The sequence below is a fragment of the Panthera pardus genome, unplaced genomic scaffold, assembly GCF_024362965.1.
Source record: "Panthera pardus isolate Hobbes unplaced genomic scaffold, ASM2436296v1 HiC_scaffold_8, whole genome shotgun sequence".
Lineage (NCBI taxonomy): Eukaryota > Metazoa > Chordata > Mammalia > Carnivora > Felidae > Panthera > Panthera pardus.
In genome coordinates this window covers 73,788,673-73,815,337 of record NW_026527013.1, presented here as the reverse complement: position 1 = coordinate 73,815,337, position 26,665 = coordinate 73,788,673, and the positions used below count along the sequence as shown (strand labels likewise).

Genomic DNA, 26,665 nt, shown 5'->3' with positions numbered 1-26,665 from the left:
CTACTACTATGGGTTTTGTTCTTCTTTTTCTAGTTTCTTTACATGTAAAGTTAGATTGTTTATTTGAGATTTTTCTTATTGTTTGGAGGTAGGCCTCTGTTGCTTTGAACTTCCCTTTTAGAACTGATTTTGCTGCATCCCGTAGATTTTGGTAAGTTGTATTTCCATTTTCATTTGTTTTGAGGTATTTTCTTACTTCTCCCTTCTAATTCTTCATTGACCCATTGGTGGTTTAGTATCATATTGTTTAATCTCCACATACTTATGATTTTTTTCCGGTTATTTTTTTTTCATGTGATTTTTAGTTGCATACCATTGTGATTGAAAAAGATGCTTAATGTGATTTCAGTCTTCTCAAATTTATTGAGACTTACTTTGTGGCCTCACATGATTTATCCTAGTTGTTTATCTTTTTCTTATGTTTATTTAGTTTTGTCACGGGGGCGGGGGGGGGGGGCGGGAAGCATGGGGGTGGCAGAGAGAGAGGAGACACAGACTCTGAGCTGTCAGCACTGAGCTTGACATAGGGCTCCAACTCACAATTCTCAAGATCATGACCTGAGCCAAAGTAAGATGCCTAACCAGCTGAACCACCCAGGTGCCCCTAATTGGTTGTTTAAAGCTGATGTTGCCTTACTGGTTTTTTTTGTCTGGATGATCTGTCCATTGATGTAAGTGGGGTATTAAGTCCCCTGCTATTATTGTATTGCTGTCCATTTTTCCCATTGGGTCTGTTAATATTTACATATTTAGGTGCTTCTATCTTGGGTGCATAAGCATTTAGAAATGTTATATCCTCTTGTTGGATTGACCCCTTTATTATTATGTAAAGTTCTTCTTTGTCTCTTACTACATTCTTGGTTTTAAAATCTATTTTGTCTGATACAAGTAAAGCTGCCTCTGCTTTCTTTTGGTTTCCATTTGTGTGAAATATATTTTTCCATTTCTTTAGGCTGTGTATGTTCTTACATCTGAAGCAAATCTCTTGTAGCAGATCGATGGTTTTTTTTATTCCAGCCACTTACTTTGTCTTTTGGTTGGAGAATTTAGTCCATTTACCTTAAAGTACTTATTGATATTTACTTATTGCCATTTTGTTCCTTGTTTTCTGGCTGTTTTGTAGTTCCTATCTTCTCTTGCTGTCTTCCTTTGTGATTTGATGGTTTTCTTTAGTGTTATGCTTAGATTCCTTTCTTGCTATTTTTGTGTTTCTCTTGTAGATGTTTACTTTGTGGTTACCATGATGCTCCCCCCTCCCATTTTATGTTTTTGATGTCACATTTTACATCTTTTTCTTTTGTGTGTCCCTTAACTGATTATTGTAGTTACAATTATTTTTACTTATGTCTTTTAACCTGTATGGTAGCTTTATGTGATTAATCCATTACCTTTACTATGTATTTATCTTTACCAGTGAGACTTACATGTTTTCTTATTCAATTAGTGTACTTCCTTTGCTGCTTAAAGACTTCCCTTTAAAAGTTCTTTTAAAGCCAATTTAGCAATGATGAACTTCTCTAGCTTTTGCTTGTCTGGAAAACTCTCTCTGCTTTAATTCTGAATGATAACCTTGCTGGGTAGAGTATTTTTGGTTGGAAGTTTCTTTCCTTTCAGCTCTTTGTCTATATTGTGCCTCTCCCTTCTGGCTTGCAAAGTTTCTGCTGAAAGATCTGCTTAAAGTCTTAAGGGGGCTGGGGTGGGGGTTCCTTGTATCTTAAAGTTGTTTTCCTCTTGCTTCTTTTTGGATTCTCTTTTACTTTTGACATTTTAATTATACTATGTCTTGCTGTGGATCTTTTGGAGTTCAATTTTTTTATGGGACCTTTTGGGCTTCCTAGATCTGGACATCTGTTTGCCCACATTAGGGATATTTGCAGCCATTATTTCTCCAAATAAGTTTAATGTCCCTTTGTTTTCTCTCTTCTCTTTCCGGTACCCCTATAAGGTGGATGTTATTCTGCTTGATGTCGTTCCATAGGTTCCTTAAGCTTTCTTCACTTTAATTTTTTTCTTTTTTCCACTCTGTTTGTTTGAGTTTCACTGCTATGTCTTCTAGATCACTACTCTTGTCTCCTGCTTAATCTAGTCTGCTGTTGAATCCCTCTAGTTTAGTTTCTGTTTTTCAGATCAGTTACTGTCTTCAGCTTTGTGACTTCCCTTTGATACTTTCTTATATTTTCAATCTATTTGTTTAACTTCATGCTGTGTTTGTTGACTTTTCTCCCAAGATTGGTGAACATGTTTATGATCATGACTTCCACTCTGTTAGATAAATTACTTATTTCTGTTTCATTAAATTTTTTCTTCTCAGGTTTTATCTTGTTCTTTTGTTTGGAACATATTTTTCTGTTTCCTTATTTTGCTTGACTCTGTGTGTTGTTTCTATGTTTAGGGAAAACAGCTACCTCTTCTAGTCCTAAGGAGTGGCCTTGTGTGGGAGATGAACTTTGTCTTTCAACCTTGCCCTAGCTCTTCTGTTTCTCAGACCTTTGTGTTTGTCTAAGCAGCCTGATTTATATTTGCTAGGAACCAGTTATTGAGGGTGTCCCAAGACCAGTCAGTGTTCTGAAGGGAGGGATCTCAGTCAACACTTAAGTTCAGGTTGATTGGAAGCCAGACCCTCAGGCGGCAGCTTTTAACGTATGCAAATATATATAGTTGTATGGTACCACAATTGTAAATCCTCTGCCTACAGACCAGGTGATCTGGAGATATCCCTGGGCTACAATTGGAAAAGTCAAAATATATAAGCTCTTTTCTGGGAGGTACCAGTGAGCTGTAATGAGGCCAATGGAGAGTGCAAAGATGGTGTCCCCTGCCGGACATTCCCCAAGAGCACCTGTGTAGCCTTTAGATGTGTGGCAAACCTGAAGTCTGTCCCTTAGGCTGAAGCTCTAGGACAGATAAATGGGCCTTTTTCACAGAAAGCCTGGGGGTGTGTTTCAGTCTGTGTGGTGCCCTGGTTATGGTGGCCTGCCAAGAACCTTTTCTCTGATTATTACATTCTCACGGGACTAAGGAACGCAGTCACCCCTGGCCACTAGAGCCATGTGATCAGGGAGCATCTCTTGTGTAGACTGTGTGTGACCAACAGGTTTAGTGCAACTGCGGGAGAGTGCAGGCTGGGGTGCGCCTGCTGGCTTTAGTGGGGCCATGGGAGAGTGCAACAGTGGCACAGGGCAGTGCCTTTGTCTCTGGAGAGAGTCCCAGCAGGCCCCTACCCCTCTGGTGGATGGTTTAAGATTAGCAAATTAATATCCTTCACATATAATCTAGTTGCTTTTTAAACAGCTACTTTGTGCTGGTCCCTGGCTTGAGGGAGCCTGTTTGCAAGCCTTTTAAGAGAAGTATCTCAATTCCCTACAGGCTGTTTGGTCCCCTGGATGTAAGCCCCACTGGCAAATAAAGAGGTAGCAGTATGTGTATATTTTCTCTGTTAGAAGGTGACAAAGGAATCGTCTGATACGGTATCATACCTATTGCTTGTGGCGCTTTGCAGAGTAGACCTCAGCTACTACAGTACATTCACGTACTTTGTGTTTGCATACTAAAGTGGGTTGAAATATTGTCAAAGATATGTCCAGGTGAAAATGTTTGTTAGGTGATTCCAATTTGTACCGTATCTTGCCACACATTAGTAATTTGCCGGCTTTGGTTAAAATCATTCAACTTCCTTTAAGTCAGTTAATTCCTTTTAAAGTTATGGAAAGGAAAAACCAAACTGATGAGTTGAAATATAAAGACCTTTTTTGGACCAAATGACAGTTAAAATCAGCCAACTACTTTTCATTTTTATGTATTAAGGGAATTTTCGGTTAATCACGTTGCTCTCAGATGCATTTTATGATCATAGTCAGATGTAATAGCATGTCGGAATTTCGTAGGCAGGTGGAATTGGTTTTAGTTCGGATTGTTATGCTTTGATTAGCCAAAACAATATTTCCTAAGAGAATCTCTCTTATTCTAACAGATACTAATTCTAAAGAGTGATTTTTGTTTTCTTTTAGTCGGCCGTATACTAACAAGGTCATCACTTTATGGTACCGTCCACCTGAACTGCTGTTGGGAGAAGAAAGATACACACCAGCCATTGATGTATGGAGCTGTGGGTAAGATAGTTTTACTGATGGTTTAATTTACTTGAAACTTTTGGTAGTGAAGTAAATTCGTATCATTTAGTAATGATGGGTATTTTTCTCGTTAGATGTATCCTCGGTGAACTCTTCACTAAAAAACCTATATTTCAAGCAAATCAGGAACTTGCACAACTAGAATTAATAAGGTAAGTTCATGACTGTAATATTTGTTGGGGGTGTATTTAAAGTCTCTCAAGTTTGTGTTTTCAGGAGAACGACGTGGTTTTCCTGAAGGCTAATGATTGCTGAGTGGAGGAAAAACTAGAATGTGGGTACTTTGATCCTCGTTCTAGTAAAATTAAGGATCTTAAAGTCCCTAGATCTTTTTTGCAATTAAATGAAAGGGCTAGAGGCCCAAAAAATAAGACTGGGAAGAAAGAGTAAATAAATATGAGGAAGGAGACAATATGTGATAGGTAACATTTTTTTAGTATGGCAGGGTGGAAGAATTCATGTTTTGGAGTACTGTAAAAGAATATCTGTTTTATATATACATATGCATATGCATATACATTTATATGTATCTATATATGAATGTCTACACACCAAATGTATACATATGCACGTACCCACTAACATAAGTCTTCATTATTTGGAGCCTATTGTAGAGCCTATGTCATCAAGGGCATACATGTTAATCACGTTTCTCTTTAATATTTTAAAATATTTTTTTTAAAGAGCCTTGGCTTTCATATATAATAATGTTAATTTACAACTTCTAAGATTTGTGTGTTTCTCAAAATATGGATGAGAACTTTTAGGAAAGGTACTGGTATGAGGTACCAGTATACTATGATACCAGATACCAGTATACTATGATATATACCAGATACCAGTATACTATGAACCTTCCTTTCAACAGACTTAATTGGATTAATTGATGCTCCCCAGTCCCCCTGTAAGTAACACTAGCTTGATAACATGGCAAACTGAATGTTTGCAGCTAATAGGCTACTACTCTCTAGTAAGACTATGTATTTATCTTACCAGTTGAAGTATGATGACTAAGAAATAGTTGTTTACTGACTTTTTTGTATACCGACTTTTTTTTTGTATGCCTACGTTTTATTATTGTATATATATCCTTTAATTAAATATAGACAGATGCAGTGCTTTGCAAAGACTTAACAAAGTTGGGGTGGGCAAGTTAGAAAGATAAGTCATAAAAATTTGGAAGAATTTAGTACTCAAATTGCTTTAAATCCTTGATATGATGTGTTATGGGTGTGGTTTATTCAAGAAAGCGAATACAGAGTCCCATTCAACGCATCCTCTGTTCAAAGGGAAGGCCTTGCTCTGTGTCAGAAAATTGGAGAATAAATGTACATTTTTTATTTTTCAGTTATAATAAAATGTTTAAATTATGTATCTGTGTTTCTTTATTTGTTTTAAATCATTCCCTGTTACCCATTTTTTCTATTAACAAGGCATTGGTCCTGATTGTATTGGATACTAAGGCTCCTATTAATGATAAGTTAACATTTATTTACTTTATACATGATGCAAGCATTGTTCTAAGAATTTCACCTGAATTAACCTCAGTTAAGCTTCATAACAACCTTCTTTCTTCTTTTTATAGTTAAGAAAATGGAACCTTAGAAAGTGAAGAATTTGTCCAGGGTCATAGAACTAGCAAGTGGCAAATTTGAGATTTGAATTTAGTTTTACCATAGTAGCTAAACTTCTTACTCATTCTCTCCACCATGTAGGAAATAAAACTGCTTGGAGATTTTTGGTTAGTATGACATAAGCATCGATAATTGATCAAACATCCTGAAAAATTTCTCCAGAATATTAATCCAAAACTTCTAAAGAAAAGATTAGTCAGTAGTATCTAGTTTTTCATTAAAAATCAACTTGCAGAGTCAAGTAGGAGTCATCTCAAGAATACAAGAATGTTTCAGTTTTAGGAAATCTATTACTATAATTCATCATTTTAATAGAAGTAAAATAATATGTTTATCTTAGTAGGCATTGAATAGGCATTTACTAGAAATATAAACCAAGTGTAGAGGTAAAATTCTTTAATGTGATGTAAAGATGTATTACAGACTAATATCCAGAATATTTAGTGTTGAAATACTAGAAGATAGAAGACAAGAATTATAAAAAGTGTTTTCTAGTATCATTACTTTAAGAGTGTTTTTAGAAGTACCAACCAGTTAACTAGTAGTGTTATGAAAGTGAACCAATAAGAGGTATAAATAGTGGAAAGATAAGGCAGTATTGTTATAATTTGTATATGATAACATTGCATACATGCAACATGCAAGGGAATTACCTGAAAGACCTTAAATTAAAAAGTTTGGTAAAATGATGAGTGTTGAGAAACCCTGTGTGTGTGTACATATGTGTGTATATACGTATATACATATGTGTGTGTGTGTATACACAATATACACGTATATAAATATATATGTATATACATACAATACCCTAATACGTTAATACATTTATGCCAAAAGCAGTAGCTTCTTAAAAATATGTACCAATAATAACCAGTTAGAAACGTACCTGAGGGAAAAGATCCCTTTAACAAAAGCACCATCATATATTCTCCATGCTTAGTGAAAACTAGTATCTCACTTAACATTGTAAAGCAGATTTGAATAACTATTGGGAGAAATGTATCTTGTTTTTGGTTGGAAGCCTTAACTTTTTTAAAGATGGCAGTTCAACCTGTGTCAATCAGTATAGTCCTAATGAGAATTTCAAAAGACATTAGCCCTCCAGATAAACGTTAAAATAACCAGAAAAATTCTTAAAAAGAAGGAAAATCTGGCATATCATATGTTAAAATTATAGCAACTAAAACCATTTGCACTGGCACAACATACATAGATGAATTGGTGGAATTATATGGCAAGTCCAGAAATAAAGCAAGTTTATATGGACTTTCAAATATAGTATAGAGAAAACATTTCAAGGCCAGGGGGATTAACTGAACAAGTATCTATTGGTTGCTGGTTGTGTGCCAGTTACTTGGCACTGAGGGTACAGTGAAGGGTGCGGGTTGTATCCTCAGTGCCTAGTGACTGGCACACAATTTTTTTTACTTTCTAACTGGGAGAGACAAGACAAAACAAATTAATAAAATGAATCAGGTGGTGATAAGGGATAGAAAATGACAGGAGGTAGTGTCATATATAGAGTCAGGGAAGGTTTCTCCCATAAAGTATCATTTGAGCAGGGATCTGAAAGAAGTGAGGGGACAGCAAAATAAAGATCCTGATGCATGAGTGTACTTGTTATGAACATGTTAAGTCCATTAGTGAACTCAGCCCATCCACTTGGTCACATACTGTACAGAGATTAAAAAGGAAATGGTAGATCTGGAGATGTTGACATAGAAAAGCAACATCATTACATGATGTTTTACAGAACCGTTTTGCAGAAGGCTATGTTTGGTTTGGTCCCATTTAGATAAGACTGACACATCAAAAGAGTCTGGAGTTACTGTCTGAGCATGGATTTGTGAGAGGGGGCTATTTTACATTCCAGTTTATATATTTCAGAATGTTTTTGTTTTTGTTGGTATGATACCAAATATTTATAATATAAAAAGATGGTGGAATTGTGATTCTATGGCATTATTTTTAAAACACGAAGAAAAAGACGTTTCTGACAAACAGTTGTCTCCCTGACTCCCTGATATGAAGGAGGCATCAGAGTACTATTGATTGAAAGGGTGGGCTGTGGAATCCTCCAGACCTGGGTTCTAATGCCAGCTCAGCTACTTCCTGCTCTTGTGACTTAGGGTAAGTTCCATAACCCTCTAAGTTTGTTTCTTCACAAGTAAAACAGGATTAATCATATGCTTAGGGTTGTAAGAATTTAGTGTAAGTTTCTTGCTTCTCCCTCTAACTTTGTTTGCAGTTATGTTTGAGTATATCCCCAGTCTAAAGCCGCAGGAATGATGGGTTCTAGTCTGCATAAAAATCCGTGTGAACTAGTCAAAGGTGGGAATACTAGTCAGAATCTGTGTTTAAAAGCTTCACACTACAGTGGTTAAGTTCTGTCTACTTAGCCTTGTTCCAGAAACTATTTTAGGCAAATTACAAAAGTTTTGTGATAAGAAATAGCTTGGGTTTAAAATCAACGGCAAAATAAAGTGAAAACAGGTGATGCCAAAATGGGATGAATTGAGAGCAAAAACTGTTAACACAAGAGTCACTGTTTTAACTCCACGAAGAACTTTTATATCACACAGTATACATTACATTGCTTATGAAATAAAAAACACTTATAATCATGGAAAAAGTGAGAAGTAGATTGGAATGAAAAGAATTCTGCTTCTATCCACCTATGGTCACACAGGTGAAATTTTTAACACCTTAAAAGCTTAGCCATTGATTGTTCTAAAATATAGCTCAAGAAGGGAAGCTCCCATATTTTTAAAAATGAAGCATGTATATCTTCATAAATCAATAGCATAAACATTAGACTTGTGCTTCTTTTTGCTCTTAAGAATTTCTCTACACCCTGAAAAATTATGTAAGATCCCAGGAGCTTTGTTTACGCTAGTTGTATCTATTGATATTTATCATACAAGAAATTAAAACTGAAAAATTAAAAATAGTCACTTTAAATCAATATATTAATACGGTTTAATTGTAAAAGTCTTTGTTTTCCAAACTAAAATAAATGTTGGTGAAAATGAGTAGCATTGTTTTACATTTTTATATATCATTTAATATCTGGCTTAATAAAGTAGTAACATCTGGATTCTCCTCTTTGTGATATGTTGTTTTCAGTAGTCTTTTAGATAATCGTGTGTATTCTCCTTTGAAACTATACTAAATAAGTGGTTATTTTTTATAGGTTAGTTGTAAAGTGCAGTGTGAAAACATGAAGGAATATATTGTATTCTAATGTATTAAAATCCATTAGTCTGTCTTGCACTCTGGATCTGTGTTGATTTTGTAACATTGGTAATTTGGAAGATATCAGATCACTGAATTTAGCGGATCTTCTAAATGGAACATTTCATTATATAATATTGGTTATCACCACTAATCTCATCAGAAAAGCCTATAGGTATTTATCGTGAAGCTTTCAAGTCTATGGTGTAGATAAAACCTTTCTGGTATTCCAATTTTCTCCTAAAATCTTGGATTTTATAATTGAAAATAAATACCACACTTGTCTTCCTTGAAGTAACAAGCTGACTTTGTTCACATGTGAGAAAATGTCTGGCAGATACCCAAGTCTGAATGACCGTAGTGTGTTACTTATTCATATAGGGAAAAATGATGGGCCGTGAAAAAACTGCTACTTCAGCAGTTACATAACACAAGTGTGTCTCAAGATAACCATCAGAATTTCTTGAGCAACAAAAGTGCTTTATCTTCTGTTTTCTCACTGAGAGTGTAAATAAGATGTATACTCAAGTGTTAGGGTTTAATAACATTAACAGTTTTTAGTGCTTCAACAAGTATGACCGTAAGTGAAATGGCTGTTCTGTATCATCCCTGCCCTGGGAGATTGTATAGTAGTAAAGAGTATTTACTGTTGATAGTTTTATACCATCAGTGGATAATCAACACATTGAAAAAAGGCAAATAATGTTTCAGTAACATCTTTCACCTGCCGGACTGCTAAAGGGTCCAAGGGATTATTATCCAAGGGTCTTTGGACCCCCTTTTTGAGAACTGCTACTGTATACCAATCTCACATACGAATATTGATGCAAAACATCCAAACGAACAACTAGAATACAGCATTACACTAAAATAATAGTACTTTTGTCAGGGCCAGGTGTATTCCTCATTTAAATGTTAAGGATGAGTATTAGGAAAGCTCTTAATATAATATACAACATTAGTAACCCAGGGAGGAAAATGCAGATGATGGTTATAATAGTTTCTAAAAATGAAGCTAACAAACTAAAAATGAAACTAACAAAAGAGTGCAAAACATTATAGTTAGGCAAACTGCCTTTTAAACATTTAAAAGCCACAAAATAAAACCCATAGTAAAAAGGAATACGTTAATTTTTAACAGGATATATGTGAGTGTGTGTGTGTGTGTGTGTGTGTGTGTGTGTATGAATATCTTTATGTTTTTCTCAAACCAAAAGTCATCATCCTTCCCAGTTGTAAACAATTAGAGTACTCCCATTTAAAGTCAGAAACTAAACTACCCAGTATCGTATGGCATCATTATCACTGTAACATTGTTTTGAAATTGCCACATACCGTATCATAATGATAAAGAGGTATGCATGTTTGAAAAAATAGAGGAGAATTCTCATTATAGGTGAGAAGACTGTAAACCCGGAAAGCCTCAAAGAAACAACTATTAAAACTATGTTAGGACCCATAGGATCTCAGATGGCTATTTAAAATTTTGTGTCATATGTCAAATGTTTTCTATAATAGGACTTTCCTAATAGGAATAAGAATACATTCAAACAAGCAAAAAATAAAGATGATAGAAAGCAATATATAAGATCTAATTAAAGATACATTTAAACTGAAGGAAATATAAATGTGTATTTCTGGGATAGAAATATTAAACCTTCTGAGGATAGCAATTCTTTCTAAATCTATAAATTCAGAGCAGCAGTGGAATCTGAACAGATTCTCTTACTTTTGGAGTGTGACAGTATTGATTCTACAATCTGTAAGAAAATTCTAAGGAGAGTAATTAGAGGTGTGGGTGGATAGAAGGCTTTGTCCTGTTGGCCTTACAAAAAATAAAAAGCTACCGTATGGTATTGATACCAGAGTAGGTGAGTCAGAATAAAGTCCCAAAATAGATCTCAGGTATTTGGGGATTTAGCATATGATGCATCTCAAGACCTCTTCGGTAAGTGATCTTGAGAGAGCTGGTTGGCCATCGGGTACAGATCTTAACCAACATGCAGTTATCATCAATTGCTGTCATGTCTGCTTCGTCAGTTTCTAGTAACTTTCCCTGCCTCAGATGATCTAATGACCTGCTACTAGTTCGATAACTTCACTATTCAACTATCTTCTCACAACACATAGAGTAAAATAGTTGAAACTCTTTAGCTAAGGGGTAATGAAACTTACTTTCATTTTATTGCTATTGAATGGGCCAGATGCCAGCTCATTTAATTTCACAGCTCTGAAGTAAAACTAATCTGCCTTTTACAAAAGAAGAAACAGATTTTTAAGCAATGCAGTTTGACCAATTGTCACAGGCAGGTTTCAGTTCTAAAGTTTGTTTTCAGAGTTTGCCTTCATTCTAGTTAGGCGAACTGCCTGTTAAAACTTACTGTGTGGCTCCTATCTGTGCTCCCAGCAACCCTCCCTGAGCCCTAAATTCCACCTATTTCCTTAGTCTTCCTCTGATATGTCTGTACTGGACTACTTCTGTGCCTCTGCCTATGCACTTCTCTTTGCCAGTAACATTTTTGTTAGTTCTTTTCCACCTGTCTATTATTTACTTATCCTTGGAGCTGTAGCCAAAATTCTGTACCTCTTCCATAACTTGAGTACATTTTCTTGTATTTCTGCTGTTGAAAGCATCCTTCACTTTTGAAAATTTCAGTATACTTTATATTTCTGTAATAACGTACATCACTCTGCCTGGGATTATTTATATTTATATTGTTATTGAGAGAAGTTTACAAAAGTTAAAAGACACAGTTCCCAAACTGTAGTTTAGTAAGAAAAAACAGATACGTAAACTAAAATACAAAACAGTGAAATAGTGTCAAAAGAAGCAAGTAGAAAGCAGAGTGACTGTTCTCGGTAGCTATGGGGACACAGAAGACCTCATTGAATACATTATTTTTGATCTGAGTCTGGAAAAATGAAAAGGATTCTGCTAGTTAGAATCTAGCAAGGGGAAATATCACAAATGTGGAAGAGTGATTGATCTGTGGGGAGGGATGAATTGGGAAATGAGACTGGGAAGGCAGTTTGAAACCAGATCATAGAACCATACTCCTGAGTTTGACCTTGTTTTCTGAGACAGCCACTGTATTTTTGAGGAAGTTGTAAGGAAAAAGAGACTGGCAGTGGACAAATGCCTTAATACCTTTTTAAAAGCTTAGGTTTACAAAAATCCTGAACTATGTTGAAACAAAAATGTACTTTTCAGTGGCATAGCTTAAAAGACCTGCGATTTCTTCCATAAAGAAGAAATCTTTATTTCTTGTGTGTTTCTGAGACCGCGTTCTACAGCTCAGCTAAAGAATGGCTGGCAACTTTAGCCATCGCTTGTTTATACACATTGGTGCATGCATTTATATTTATTATGTACAGAACAGTTACTTTTAGTCAGTGATGCCTGGACATTTCCTCTTTACATATGAAGACCAGCTGAGGATTTTATGTACAATGCACATTTATTTTTGAGATTCAGTGTACTGAGGGTAAGCATATTTAATGATTTTTCATCTATATGTTATCAAATCAGTGTTTAAATATTTAGCAGCTGGGGTTATCCATGTTATAGCCTTTCTTCTACAAATTACCATAACAAGGACTTACTAGTTAGTACAAAAATAGGGTTTCCAAAATACAGATAAGCAGAGATTAAAGCAGTTAAAATTTCTAAATACCTTGAAATCAGTGGCACTACTTAAGTTGAAGAACTTTTATGTCTCAAGAATGTTACTTTGAAGGGTCCTCCTGTTGACTGAATTCAGCAGCAGACATAGTACAGTTCCCTTCCTGGATGTAGGAAGTTTGTTTCCAGTGTTCTCACAGACTTCATCATAGTCATGAGAAGGTGATGACAGGTACCTATAGAACAAGAGAAAGACCTACTAAGTTCTTGCTCCTTAATTTATTGGCATAAATTTTTTAGCTTGCTTCACAATATGGTCAGCATATTTGAAGTGTTTTCAGACTTGATTGTACAAATATAAAGGTTTTCTTTTCAGGAATGTTTGGAGTGTTAGAAGTAGCTACTGAAAATAAGTTGATATCTTAACACAAGTAATTAAGTTGGGATGACTAAAATATTGACTAAAACTTCTCATACTTTGCATGAAGATTCTATGTAACCTTTATGTATTGAATAATGAGTTGAGGTTTTATGTGGCAGTCGTATGTATGATTTTTTTTCTGTGTAATTTATATTGATGTACTTATTTTTGTGTGTTGTTTAGCCGTATATGTGGGAGTCCATGTCCTGCAGTGTGGCCTGATGTAATCAAACTACCATATTTCAACACCATGAAACCAAAGAAGCAATATCGTCGAAAGTTAAGAGAAGAATTTGTTTTGTAAGAAGGGGATGCTTAAATGTCCATATTGCATTGATTTTTTTTTTCTTTTTAGTTATTGTGAATTCTAAATGTCACTGTCCTCTATTGACCCAACGTAGACCGATCACAATTCTCTTATGTCCTTTAATTTTGACTTTCCCTTTGCTACATGCAAATTACCATTTCACTATCATTATGGTTTCAGTGATTTGGGGTTGTGTGTTTGATTTGGAGTTTATGTGATGGAACTTTAGCATCATTTAAAATTTTAATGAAGCAACTTACATGTTATTTGAGTTCAGGTTTTTATTTTGTTATAGGAAACTATACTATTCAGTTCTTCATTGTTAAAATTGCATATTTCCAATTGAGTAATAAAATAACGCTACTGTTTGCCAAATTTCAAATTATTTAGAATGATAGTTAAAAAGTATGTAAAAATATGTCTCAAAGGAAAATTTGGAATTTATTGGACTAAAGTAGTACAAACATGTTATAAAATGTTATTTTAAAGAAGCATTAAACTTATGTCAAAGACCATGTATGACTTTTGTAATCCTCTCATGCCAGTATTCCTGCAGCCGCATTAGACTTATTTGATTACATGCTCGCCTTGGATCCTAGTAAGCGCTGCACTGCAGAACAGGCTCTTCAGTGCGAATTCCTTCGGGACGTGGAGCCCTCAAAGATGCCTCCACCAGAGTAAGTGGCTCTTTATTAATAATTAGATCCCATCTGGACAGTTTTAGTAGCATCTGTATAAAATGATCAGAAGCTATTGCATGATTAAGTCAAAAAGAATAAGTCAAAAGAAATAGAATACTAGTAATACACATAATTTGCACATCTAGAATTTAGAACCTTGCTTAATGTTCTGCTAACATAGCAAGAGCAGCTTTCCTCTTTCTAATTTTATTAATAGATTTCAACTCTAGGAAAATATTCCTGCTGCTAATATTATTCTAGTACTACTTCTGCCAGCCCCGGTGTTGCTATAGCTAAAAATTTGGGTGCTATGCTAAGCATTTTTCATGTATTACATTAATCTTTATAATCCTATCAGGTGGGTATTATTATTGTCCTCTTTATATAGAGGAGGAAGCAGGCTCAAAGAGGTTAAGAAACTTGCCCAAGAATACAAATCTAGTAAAGGGTGGAGCCAGCCAGTTAGTTCAGTAGCAAAGAGAAGTTCTGAAATATTCCTGGCATACTATATAATAGAAAATCCTTATCATTGGATAAAAGAGCATTAGTAACAAAAGTCTGTATAGAAGGAGTTTATTGGATGAAGCAGAGAAAATGTATAGAGTTTGGGAGTCAGAATAGCTGGGTTCTTGAACCTTCCTTCCCTGTGGCTCCTGTAATTTCTCTAGGATTGCTTTGGGAAAAAGGGAGGGGACAGAGCAGTCCCTTTTGTAGGGATTTTTATAGTAATTTAAAAACTTAACGATGAGTGTCACAAAAGCAGGCCTATCCCTATAATAAAATGTTTCCATGTAATAAAATTAGTATATTGTGAATGAACAAACATGGGCTTTGGAGTTCAAATCCTGGCTCTTCCACTTATCACTTAGATTGGACTTACTTTATTTCTGAGACCTTCACGTTCAACTTCATTAGGTATTTATTGAATTATATGAATAGACATTGTGGGATGATTTGACAGGCAGAAAGGATCTATCACTTAACATGTTGAAGGACCTGAATCATTCGCTGTTTAATTAATTGTTTCATGGTGGGGTTTTTGTTGTCGTTGTTGTTGTTCTTTGCTTGTCAGTATATATCAGCAGGCTTGAGACTTTGGCACCAGTACCCCTTCAAAGTATATCTTTTATAACTTCTGATTTGGAAAAATTTCACCTCTGCAGAAAAATATGAAGAACAGTACAATAAGCACTTATATGTCATTCACCTAGATTCAATAATTATTAACATTTGCTTTATACTATATATAAGGTTTTCGTCCTGAAATATCTGAATATTGTATTGTGGAAGTGACACAATACTTATAAATGATTTGTCATGTAGCTATAAGAACTGGGACTTTGTTACTACAGTGCCATTATAAAGCATAAGAAATTTAACATTGCAGTATGTAGTAGGCAATCCATATTTAAATTTCTCCAGTTGTCCCAGTAATTTCCTTTATAGTTTTTGTTGTGTTTTTTGTGTTTTTTTGATGAAGAATTCATTCAAAGCTCACTCATTGGATTTGGTTGTAATTCTCTTCAGTCTTTAATTGCTCTTTGGGGGAGGGCTTTTATGACATTGGCATTTTTGAAGAGTTCAAGCTAGCTATTTTGTAAAACATTCTACATTTTGGCTGTAATTGCTTTCTTGTGATCAAAATTAGAATAACTTTTTTTTTTTTTTTGTCAAGAATAGTACTTAGGTAGTGATGTGTGCTTCCTGCTCTATCCTATCAGGAGGAATGTAAGGTCACTCTTCTCCCATTATTGGTAATACTAAGTTGATCTCCTGGTTCAAGTGGCCCACATGAAAGAATCCTGGTAAAAATTATATTGAGCATATTTTTAATTAACATCTAAACTTGTTTTAATCAAGGGTGGAGATAGTTGCAAAAGATGTAAATTTCAGTGTATGGTAAGTGTTGACACTTTTAAATGGAGCAGTTATCTCACTTCTTGTAAATGTACCCACTGGGATCAAAATATCTTAGCATTTTGATATTCATCAAGATTCATTTAGAAAATACAGAATACTCTTCAACAATTGGACAGTGTCCCTTTTTTTAATCTGGAACTTATATTAATTTCACAGGTTTTTAATGTAACATATTTATGCTTGAAAGTATTTTATTGATTACCGTATTGAACTTCTTTAAAACAAATATATGTATATAAATGGAAATTTAATTTTAAAATTTTTCTGACTTTAAGCTTTTTTTCTTCTTGATCAGTTGGTCATTGTGAATATTACTAGTACATATTTCAGTTTAAAAAAGGAAAGAAAATTGTTGACTCACTATGTTGTAGCCCTGAAACTAATATAATATTATATGGTAAATTATATGGCAACTATATTCCAATTAAAAACATTTTTTTAAGGAAAGAAAAAATTAATAAATTTGTTTGTAAATTCAACCTAATGAAATAGGTAGGACTGTGGTTTCTTTTTATATCTATCAATTAATATTACTCATTCTAGAATGAGAGAGTTCCACATTAATTGTAATTTTATTCTTTTCTTTTTATAAGTACCCTTGTAAGTAAGCCTTTGCGAACAAATGGTCTTTTGTCATAGTTTTATCACTGAGTTCTTTGCACTCCTTCCATATTATGTCCAAAAATCACAGAGTGATCTGTCATCAGAAATTATGGTAATGACCTTTCAGATGTCGACTTAAGGTTCTGTTTTAATTTTCTTGACAGTAAAGAATTGGAAAGCCTATGGCTTGAAAAGATTTTTAAGAGTCATTCATTATTTATTTTTTCAAATTTTGAGAAAATAAACTAAAGAAGCTTCATTAGTATCTTATTAAATGATTTCTTATACTTCGTACTTTTTCTTTTATTAACACTTATTTCATCCAGTAAGTATACTTGGAAAAGTTTAGGGTGTCAACATGTAACATCAGTACAACTTCGCCAATCTTTTTGTTACATCTTTTTTCTTATTACATTTTTAAAATATGCATGGTTTTGTGAAAACCTTGGAACTGTAGATACACCCTATTTAATTAATGGAAAACATCTGTCATATAACCTAATTGGAATCTGTCCATATTGTCAAACACATCACCTAAATGTACTTAATTTTTACCAGAACACACCTGACTGCATTTCTCCATTAAAAATAAGCATATTAAAAAAAAAAAAAAACATATTAATACACATTTTGGTGAACAGGCTGTAATCCAGTAATAAATTACAGGATGCATCACTAAAGCATTCAGGTTGAAAGTATAATGATATTGTGATTAATTTTAGGAATAATCAAATGAGAATAGGATATTAAAACAAAAAAACAAAACAACTGCATTAATTATATTAGATGTGGTGTCAAGACTTTACTGGCATATTTAATGGAAAGAAAAAAACATATTGCTAAAAAGTGAAAGAGTGACAGCTAGCCTATAATTTTATTTTTTCTCAACAGCAAGTGAAAAGCACTGAACAATTTATAAGATAAAATATGATCAACTGTAATTGGAATAAGCATTTCATGATGTGAGTGATTTGATAAAAGTAGTTTTAAACTATCTTACGGAATGATGATAAATGGGTATCAAGCGTGAATACAGTGCCTACTATGTGAGGGGCACTGTCCAGCGCTTACATATGTTAACATATATCATTACCTCTACCCCATAAGGTAGATTATATTGTTAATCTCATTTTTAAAGATAAGGAAACTGAGGCACAGAGGTCAAGTTACTTGCCTAATGAGAGCCAGTAAGTAAGTGGCTGAGCCGGTATTTGAACCTTCAGAAAAAGCACATAAAAATGTGGTCATCCTGGAAAACATTGCCGGTATATCCAGAGTCTGCATCACTAACCTATACATTACAGCTATTGGTTGGGTAATGTTGGTCTTTCCTAGAGATGAGCTTGGAGATCATCCGTAAAGAATCTCTCAGCTTTAAATTGTGGGAGGGAGCCCAGAAGCCCTTTCTCGTGGATTTCTTTGCTTTCCCGTTATGGGGCTCTCCTGCAAGAGCATCAGGGTGGAAGAAGTGAAGTCACTCCTGTTGCCCCACTCTGAGTACTGCAGTATATCTGAATTCGGAATATCCCAGCAGGGGCTAAGGCCACACATCTTAAAATACATAAACACACACACAGAAAGGAAAGTCTTTGGCGGGTTTATGATGCCTTAAAGCTTCCCAATATCAATATTTCAAATTGTACCTTTGTTTGTTACTCCAGGAGGTTTTTACACGCTGAGGCAATGCACCATAGTAAGATGGCTGAGAGGTATGCCTTTGTTTTGTTTTTGGACCTCAGGTGCATAGACTTGGTTTAATCATAATCCTTGTGTCACTCATCATTGGTCCATGCATGGCTCTCTTTTTTTTCTTTTAGTTACTTAATTAGTTATTTTAAATGATGTTAATAAGCAGCCATGAACCTACCAAATAAAAGCTAGAACCTTGGAAATAACCTACGTTAGTCATATCATACCCTCTCCCCACCCCCTGCCCCACGACCTATCCCCTTGCCTTCCTCCACCTGAGGTAACCATCATCCCTGTTTTCTTTTGTATATACTTTTGTTGCCATCTATATGTACTCATAAAAAGTTATATTTTAAAATTTTTAGTTGTTTTTAATTTTATAAAAGGGTGTCATGCTGTTTGTAATCTTTTGGGAATGACTTTTTTTTACTTGATATTATATTGCTAAGATTCGACCATATTGTTGCATATGCCTTTATTTTGTAACATGAGATGAGAGTAATTGTGAAAGAGGAGGTGTGAAAGAACTTGCTGTGCAGGCCATTCTCCAAAGTCAATTGTAGGAAAGGACACGGAGCTATGTCAGTTGTTTTAAAACCATTTCAGGTGCATCCCCTTCAAAAGCATCCCTAGAGGTGAACACACCCAGGTTGAAGACTTGTAGCTGTATCAACCAGGTTGGGGCTGCTTAAGAGAATTTGTAGATATTCTGGGCAAGTTTATTAACCTTTCCAAGCCTCAATTTTCTCATCTTTAAAATAGATATAATAGTAACTTCCCATTGGAATTTTTATTAGGATAAGAAGAAAACATTTATAAATCAACCACTTACATCTTTCTTTAGGCAAAAGTTACTCTGTAGTGTTGTCAGTTTTAAGAAATTACATTAATGAAGGTAGAACTGTTTCAGAATTGTGGGTAATTTTGATAGCTGCTAGGCATTCAGAACTCTTTATTGATGAGTAATTAGCCTGGACTACCTATTTTTGAACCTTCTCTGTAGCATAGTTTCATTTTAGAGCATTTGATTATGGAAGTAAATAAGAGGGTATTAAAAAAGTAAAAAGCTTTTACTAGAAAGTCTTTCACAAATGTTATCTCCTAGCCTTTACTACTCTTTAATCCTGTTTCCATTTCCTGCGAATGGCATATTTTTTGCCTTTTTTTCCATGTCCTGTTCAGTGTATGGTGTACTGTGATAAGAACTGGCTTTAAAAGACTGCACCAAGGATAATAGTAACAAAGTTTTATGAACATGTGTTCTTCATTCATAGTTTTTAAAAATTTTTTTAATGTTTTATTTTTTATAGAGAGAGAGAGACAGAGCGTGAGCGGGGGAGGGGCAGAGAGAGTGAGACACAGAATTGGAAGCAGGCTTCAGGCTCCAAGCTGTCAGCACAGAGCCCGACACGGGGCTCAAACCCACGAACTGCGAGATTATGACCTGAGCCAAAGTCGGATGCATAACCGACTGAGCCACCCAGGCACCCCCTTCATTCATAGTTTTAATAAATGATTATTTGTCAATTATTCAGAAGCCACAGAAAAACAGTCCATTTGTAAAAGTGAATCCCTGACAGAGGTGGGGCCTCAAGGATGATTTTTGTTGAGGGGCTCACACAGCATGTGTATGGAGTCTTCAAGATCAACTGGCAGGGGTGTGGGGTGGCAGCTTTGGTGCTGTGTAGGAAATATTAGCAGGTTTTGGTTGTCATTAAGAAATAACATTGACAAACAATTTTGATACCTTTTTTTTTTCCAGTCTTCCTTTATGGCAAGATTGTCATGAGCTGTGGAGTAAAAAGCGAAGAAGACAGAAGCAGATGGGCATGACTGATGATGTTTCAACAATTAAAGCCCCCAGAAAGGACTTGTCTCTTGGCTTAGATGACAGCAGGACCAGCACACCGCAGGGCGTGCTGCCGTCTTCACAGCTGAAACCTCAGGGCAACTCGAACGTAGCACCTGGTCAGTAATGCTTCCCGGGTTGGTTTTCTTCCCTCGTTTTGTGGCTAGCGGTGATTATGTTGCTATCGTGTTAAAGCATTTGTGGCTAAAACATTAAGATTTACTCACCAAACTTGACATTTCCCTGTTAATTGCTTGTGCCAGTATAGACATTTCACTGCTACTGGCATCACAATATGAAACAATCTTAAGGTAAGAGGCACTTCAGAAGAGCATCAAATTACATATGATTAGTGAATGGTCAGATTTCTCTATTTCCTTTTTCCCCCTAGGGCAAGAATCCAGAGAAAGATACAGGAAGACAGCCAAAATTCATAATAGAAGTTCTTTCATTCTGTTTATAATGTCCTCAGATCACTCTTACTACATGGCCTGTTATATTATAGAATCTCAAAAATTAGAATCTCATATTGTTCGAGAAATGACTTGAAGTATGATAAAGAAGGCTATCTGGGGGAAACTTACTAAATTTCTTCCTCTGGATCAGTCTGTCATAAGAGTAAGCTTCTTCATGAGAATTCGGCCTCTTGAGTGTTGTCAGAAATGTTGTTAAACTCATTCTGTCATTTAGTTTTAAAGATCAGTTAGTTGATTAAAACAGATCTGCTGATCAGATTGAGCTTTGGTGGTTGGATATAAATATAGAGTAGATTAGCTGAGAAAGATTACCATTAATGCTTTCCCATGTAATCTGCAAGCTTATACTTGACCTTGGTCAGACTGCATTAAAGTACTGGTACATTACTTTACAAACCAAAAACAATTGTTATTTGTTGCTCAGAGTTTCATTTTATCTTTTGTTTTCCTTTTTTTGAAACTGTCACTGTTAAGAAGAATCCTGGTTTTGTGAAATAGGAATGAATCCTCTCTGCTTCATTTTCTTCATCATCAACTGTCTTATTTTAAAAGAAAATGCCCTTTTTGTTAGAGGAGACACCATAGTTACAGAATACTTGCAAGCTCACACAGAGCCTGCCTCTGCTGATGTAGAAATTAAATGGAAAATGAGGGGAAACTGGCTCTTAGGATGCAGCAAACAGACATGGCTCCTTGTTTCTTAATGCCTGCGAGTCACAGGAAGAACTTGCAAAAGTTTGTTTTGAGTTAACCTACAAATAACATTAAGAAGTAATAAAAAGTCTCTTAAAATATATATAAAGAGAGAAAATAAAAGGAGAGCATTACTCATCAGTTTTTTATTTTCTTGGAGTTTCTCTTCTGTTGGTTCATCATTCTTATAATAGAAATTGCTTATCAGGGTAGTGTCGCTGAACTTCTGTGGTATCATACACATTCGAGCCTCGTTATGTGTGGCTCAGAGAAGCTTGCACGAGAACCTGTGTAAACCGTCACAAGCCTCAACTGAAAATTGAAAAACAACGCCATCTGTTTTGTTGGTGATGAGTTAATACCGTCTTGCAGGAGCATTATAAGCATGCTTCTGTAGGAGTTCCTAACTTACCCTAAGGGACTTACCTTAAAAAAAAGGTAATTTGAATAAAATACATTTTATTAAGGAGTCCATAACATCTCAGTTTGAATTTACAGCAAAATCAGGTTAGGTCCTCAGATAATAAGCATGATTTTAGAGATGATTTTAGTGAGTAGTTAAGAGCTCAGACTCCGGAATCAGAATACCTGGGTTCTGATCTCAACTTGGGCAAATTATTTAGTGTCCCTGGATGTCAGTTTCTTCTTCAGTTTAAAAACAAACAAACTGGGCGTAATAATAGAGGGTGCCTTCAAGGTTGTTGCGAGGAATGAAAGATCCCAAATGCTTCAAGAGTGCCTGACACTGTAGCTGCCCGGCACCGCCGCCTCCAGTCCCTGCTCACAGCTGGCGGCTCCCACTCATACCTACCGTACGGGGCTCCAGCAGTAGTCTTGGTTTTCCTTTTGAACTATTGAGCCCTGAAGAGAATTCTTCAGAACGGGCCGCAGTGTGTTGTTGTTGTTTTGACTTACGTGCAGTTACATCTTAAATGTACATACATGAAATTAGAACCAGACTGAGATTCCTGTTTCACAGTGTTTCCTACACACTGTCCCACAAATGGACATTTTAATAGGGTAATATAGAGCCATTTTGGGGGGGGCGGGGTGTGCTGTGAATTATGGCAATTCTAATTAATACAAATTTTGTCTTTAGTAAAAACAGGCCCTGGACAGCAGTTAAACCACAATGAATTGGCAATTCTACTAAACCTACTACAGTCTAAAACAAGTGTTAATATGGCTGATTTTGTCCAAGTGTTGAACATTAAGGTAAACTCTGAGACTCAACAGCAGCTAAATAAAATAAACCTTCCTGCTGGAATTTTGGCAACAGGTGAAAAACAGACAGACCCATCCACACCACAACAGGAGTCTTCGAAACCATTGGGAGGAATTCAGCCTTCTTCTCAGAGCGCGCAGCCTAAAGTGGAGACTGATGCTGCCCAGGCGGCCGTGCAGAGCGCGTTCGCAGTTCTGCTGACTCAGTTAATAAAGGCCCAGCAGTCCAAGCAGAAAGACGTGCTACTGGAAGAGAGGGAAAATGGGTCGGGACATGAAGCGTCATTACAACTCAGGCCACCTCCAGAACCTAGCACTCCGGCATCGGGTGAGTGTGCAGAGAGCAGACCGCTAACAGTGTCCACACTGTTTTTCTTGATGGGGGGGGGGGGGGGGGGGGGTCTCTGATGTGTATCGTTTGGTGGCATTGCTAGGAGTAGATGTTCTGAAAATTCCTAGGTCACTGGTCATAGGTTGGTTCGTGAGTCCATTTACTCCTAGGAGGAGTAGATTCTTTGACAAATTACCCATGTGTGCTGTAGCTCATTAAGAATGCCAGAGATTTTTCTCATGTAAACCTCTGATGGAAGAAATAATTTACTCCAACTACAACAACATGATTGAGCAAGGCAGAAACTTTGTGTGTACGGTAGCTTTTGTTCTTCAGGCAATAAATAGGTAGATGTGAGATACCTTGGAAAAGTCCAATGCAGTTAAATTTTTCAGTCACCACAGACCTAAATGGTAGCAGGCAATATTAGTATTTATATCCCTGTTTCCTTTCGTTCCTTTTTTTTTTTGCTGGAAATGGAACTTCCGGAACTTGTGATGTTCTTTAGGACCACCTGTAGGAAACTGACTATTTTGAAACACGTAGTTTTCCATGATCACTTTTGACTCTCTCTCTCTTTTTTTTTTTTCCTTTTCTTTTTGCTTTGTTTCACTTAGGGCAAGATGACCTCATTCAGCACCAAGATATGAGGATGTTGGAGCTCACCCCAGAACCGGACCGGCCTCGTATCCTCCCTCCTGATCAGCGACCTCCTGAACCGCCTGAACCACCACCAGTCACCGAAGAAGATCTGGATTATCGGACAGAAAACCAGCACGTACCCACCACCAGTTCTTCGTTAACTGACCCTCATGCCGGAGTGAAAGCCGCCCTGTTACAGCTGCTCGCTCAGCATCAGCCCCAGGATGATCCCAAAAGAGAAAGTGGTATGGATTACCAGGCAGGAGACACTTATGTGCCCACATCAGACTACAAGGACAATTTTGGATCCTCTTCTTTCTCTTCCGCTCCTTATGTTAGCAATGATGGTCTGGGAAGTAGCTCTGCTCCTCCACCATTGGAACGACGTAGCTTCATTGGAAACTCAGATATTCAGTCTTTGGATAACTACAGTACTTCTTCATCTCATTCTGGTGGTCCACCTCAGCCTTCTGCCTTTTCCGAGTCATTTCCCAGTTCAGTAGCTGGATACGGAGACATTTACCTCAATACTGGTCCCATGTTGTTCAGTGGAGACAAGGACCATAGATTTGAATATAGCCATGGCCCCATTGCAGTCCTGGCGAACAGCAGTGACCCTCCCACAGGGCCAGAGAGTACTCATCCTTTGCCAGCAAAGATGCACAACTATAACTATGGTGGTAACTTACAGGAAAACCCGGGTGGCCCCGGCCTCATGCATGGACAGACCTGGACTTCTCCTGCCCAAGGACCTGGATATTCACAAGGATACAGGGGACACATTAGCACATCAGCTGGCAGAGGTCGAGGCAGAGGGTTACCATACTGAGTATCTGTTTTTCCTCAGGCACATCATTTTTATCTGGAAAGACTTTTCTAGCTGCAATTTAAGGCAGCAATCCAAGAGACTTGAATAATATTAATTCAACAACAGCTTTATTTTTATGTGGAAAAGGGTCTTGCATACAATAGTTAAAAAAAAAAAAAACCTTTGCTTAAATTCATGCTGTTCTAAAAACTAGATCTATTGATTGTACATCTTCACAAATTCTAGTTAACAATTTTATTTTGTATTCTTGCAGTTTTACGTGGATGCTAATCTTAGGGACATAAGAGTCTTTTATGGCCCTCTTGCAGATCTTCTGAACTATGCACATTTGTGCTTTTTTTGTAAGTTTGGACCAACTTTTATGTAACAACCAACCAACCCCTCCCCCGCTCCAGTTTTACAACAATCAGAAAGGGCACTGATTTATTTGGTATTTTTCTTTTTACAAAGCTACCTTTAGTCAAAGGTCACTGTCAGTCTTTGCACCTGCTTCCAGTGTTATTGTGAAAGGTGTACTTTGTGCTCACTTCAGAAAATAAAACACAACCTTTCTCTTGATGCAACAGTTTTATAAAAAAAAATGGTCAACGTTATTTTTGTTTTATTTTGCAGATTATCATAGCCGAGCAAAATGCATTCAAATGAAATAGTGGGTTTTATATGAAAAATATGGGGTGGGGAGGGTAAGTAAGTGCCTTAACAGGTGAGCTGAAGGTCTGAAAAAGCAGTTAACCTTTACACCCATTTGTCTTCTAAAGGGAATCAATACTGTATTGAAGAGGCAGGGAGCTCTCCAGTGTTTAGGGACTGCTGCCTGTTCAGTTCCCGCTAGACTCATTCCCTCTGCCTGTCACACTTTCTTCTTTCCTGCCTGTCTTTGGGCTACGTTACCTTCCACTACCACCTTGTCTTGATAGGAGCGTGAGAGCAAAGAAAGGGATTAGAACTCCAGTCAGTACCTTGTTACTTCCAAGATGTTCTAAAAAGTTACATCAGTTAAGTGGTTGAAAGTAATAGCTAAATGAGAATTTTAGAGTACCCATTTTCAGGCTGCCATATTGTCCCTGTTTTCCTTTTGCCATGGATAATTGGAGGGCAGTAGTGCAGAAGCAAGGCTTAATAAACAGAATTGCCTGATTCTATTAAAGTTCATGGGGGGAGGGGAGGCAGACATCATATTTTAAGTTACGCAATTGCCATTTTAAGAAAAAGCCGTTCAGTTTGTTAACTAGAAACTTTGCCTACACCGAATTTATTGAAACAAAAAAAAAGTAGTGAGAGAAAACCTCTTCTCTTCCTTCCTCTCACCTTCTGTGAGGTTTATTAGGACTTCTGCCAGACTTAGAGCAACTTTAGTTCATTTTAGCATTTTTCTCTTTTATTAAAAGCAGCAAAGAAGGATGGACTAACCCTTATGTAAGCTGTAATGGTGTCAAGTCTAACTAACTTCTCGTGCACGCTCAGGCACACGTACAATTACAATAAATTCTCAAAAGGAACCAAAGGTGAATAACCAGTGTTTCCAGTATCCCTGAATGGAAAAATAAACTCTGGAAATGAGAGCTGTGCCAATTAACCATTTTGTTTTAACTGTTCTTTCTCCTGGTAACTTACTTTTTCATTGGAATTGTAAATCGGAAGAACTGTTTTAGAATGGAAATTTGCTCCAGTTCTAAAGTCAGTCTTTTAACCCCATGCCCTCTGACTTGTGAACCTTCATTTCAAAATACTATATGGGAAGCATTACAGTTTGGTGACAGCAAGGATATTTTAAAGTGGATATTTTACCATTTTACTGCTATAAAATGAGTTGATGTCAGTTGATCATTTTATTTTTTTGATGGAATTTTTTTTTTGTTATTGGGGAGAAAAATGAATGGAAGAAAAATTATTTTGCTTTTATTTGAATTTTGAGTACTAACAACTTAAAACTACATTGCAGGAGGTGAAGAAATACTTCAAATTTAGCAAAATAGCTACAGTATTCAACTATCTCAAATTTTAATATGGTGAGTCTTAGCGCTTTAGACTTTCCTATAAGTGACAGTATCTAAGTTATTCTTAATAGTCACACTTGATAATTCTGCTGACCATAGCAGCTAACCGAAAATTGAAGATATTTATGTGACATGAATAGCCTGTGTTTTAAAAATTAAATATTTTATATAAAATTGAACTGTGTTTGGATAGTTTTTCCAACATTTCAGTTATATATTTATGTTGGGAGAGTGGCTGGGAGGACAGGGAAATTGTTGCTTGAAATTGGAAATTTGAACTACAGCTTATAATATTACCCTTAGACAGTATTAATTGTGAAATATACCAGTATCTTATGCACCACTTAGAAAAAATCTTGCCGGTTAAACCACAACACAATGCCC

The 26,665-nt window shown here is 36.1% G+C and overlaps 1 protein-coding gene across 2 annotated transcripts in view; it reads left to right on the top strand.

Moving 5' to 3' along the window:
* Positions 1-26,460, top strand: part of CDK13 (cyclin dependent kinase 13) — a 122,076-nt gene extending 95,616 nt beyond the window's left edge. The window contains exons 8-14 of one of the 2 annotated variants that reach the window (XM_019451096.2): positions 4,008-4,109; positions 4,205-4,282; positions 13,225-13,341; positions 13,894-14,025; positions 20,003-20,208; positions 22,538-22,810; positions 23,431-26,460. In XM_019451096.2, the coding sequence (XP_019306641.2) occupies positions 4,008-4,109; positions 4,205-4,282; positions 13,225-13,341; positions 13,894-14,025; positions 20,003-20,208; positions 22,538-22,810; positions 23,431-24,284 (1,762 nt within the window). In that variant the 3' untranslated portion in view covers positions 24,285-26,460. Of the gene's footprint in view, positions 1-4,007; positions 4,110-4,204; positions 4,283-13,224; positions 13,342-13,893; positions 14,026-20,002; positions 20,209-22,357; positions 22,811-23,430 lie in introns of both variants that reach the window. The other variant, XM_019451093.2, reaches the window with a different exon arrangement.
* The last annotated feature ends 205 nt before the right edge of the window (positions 26,461-26,665 follow it).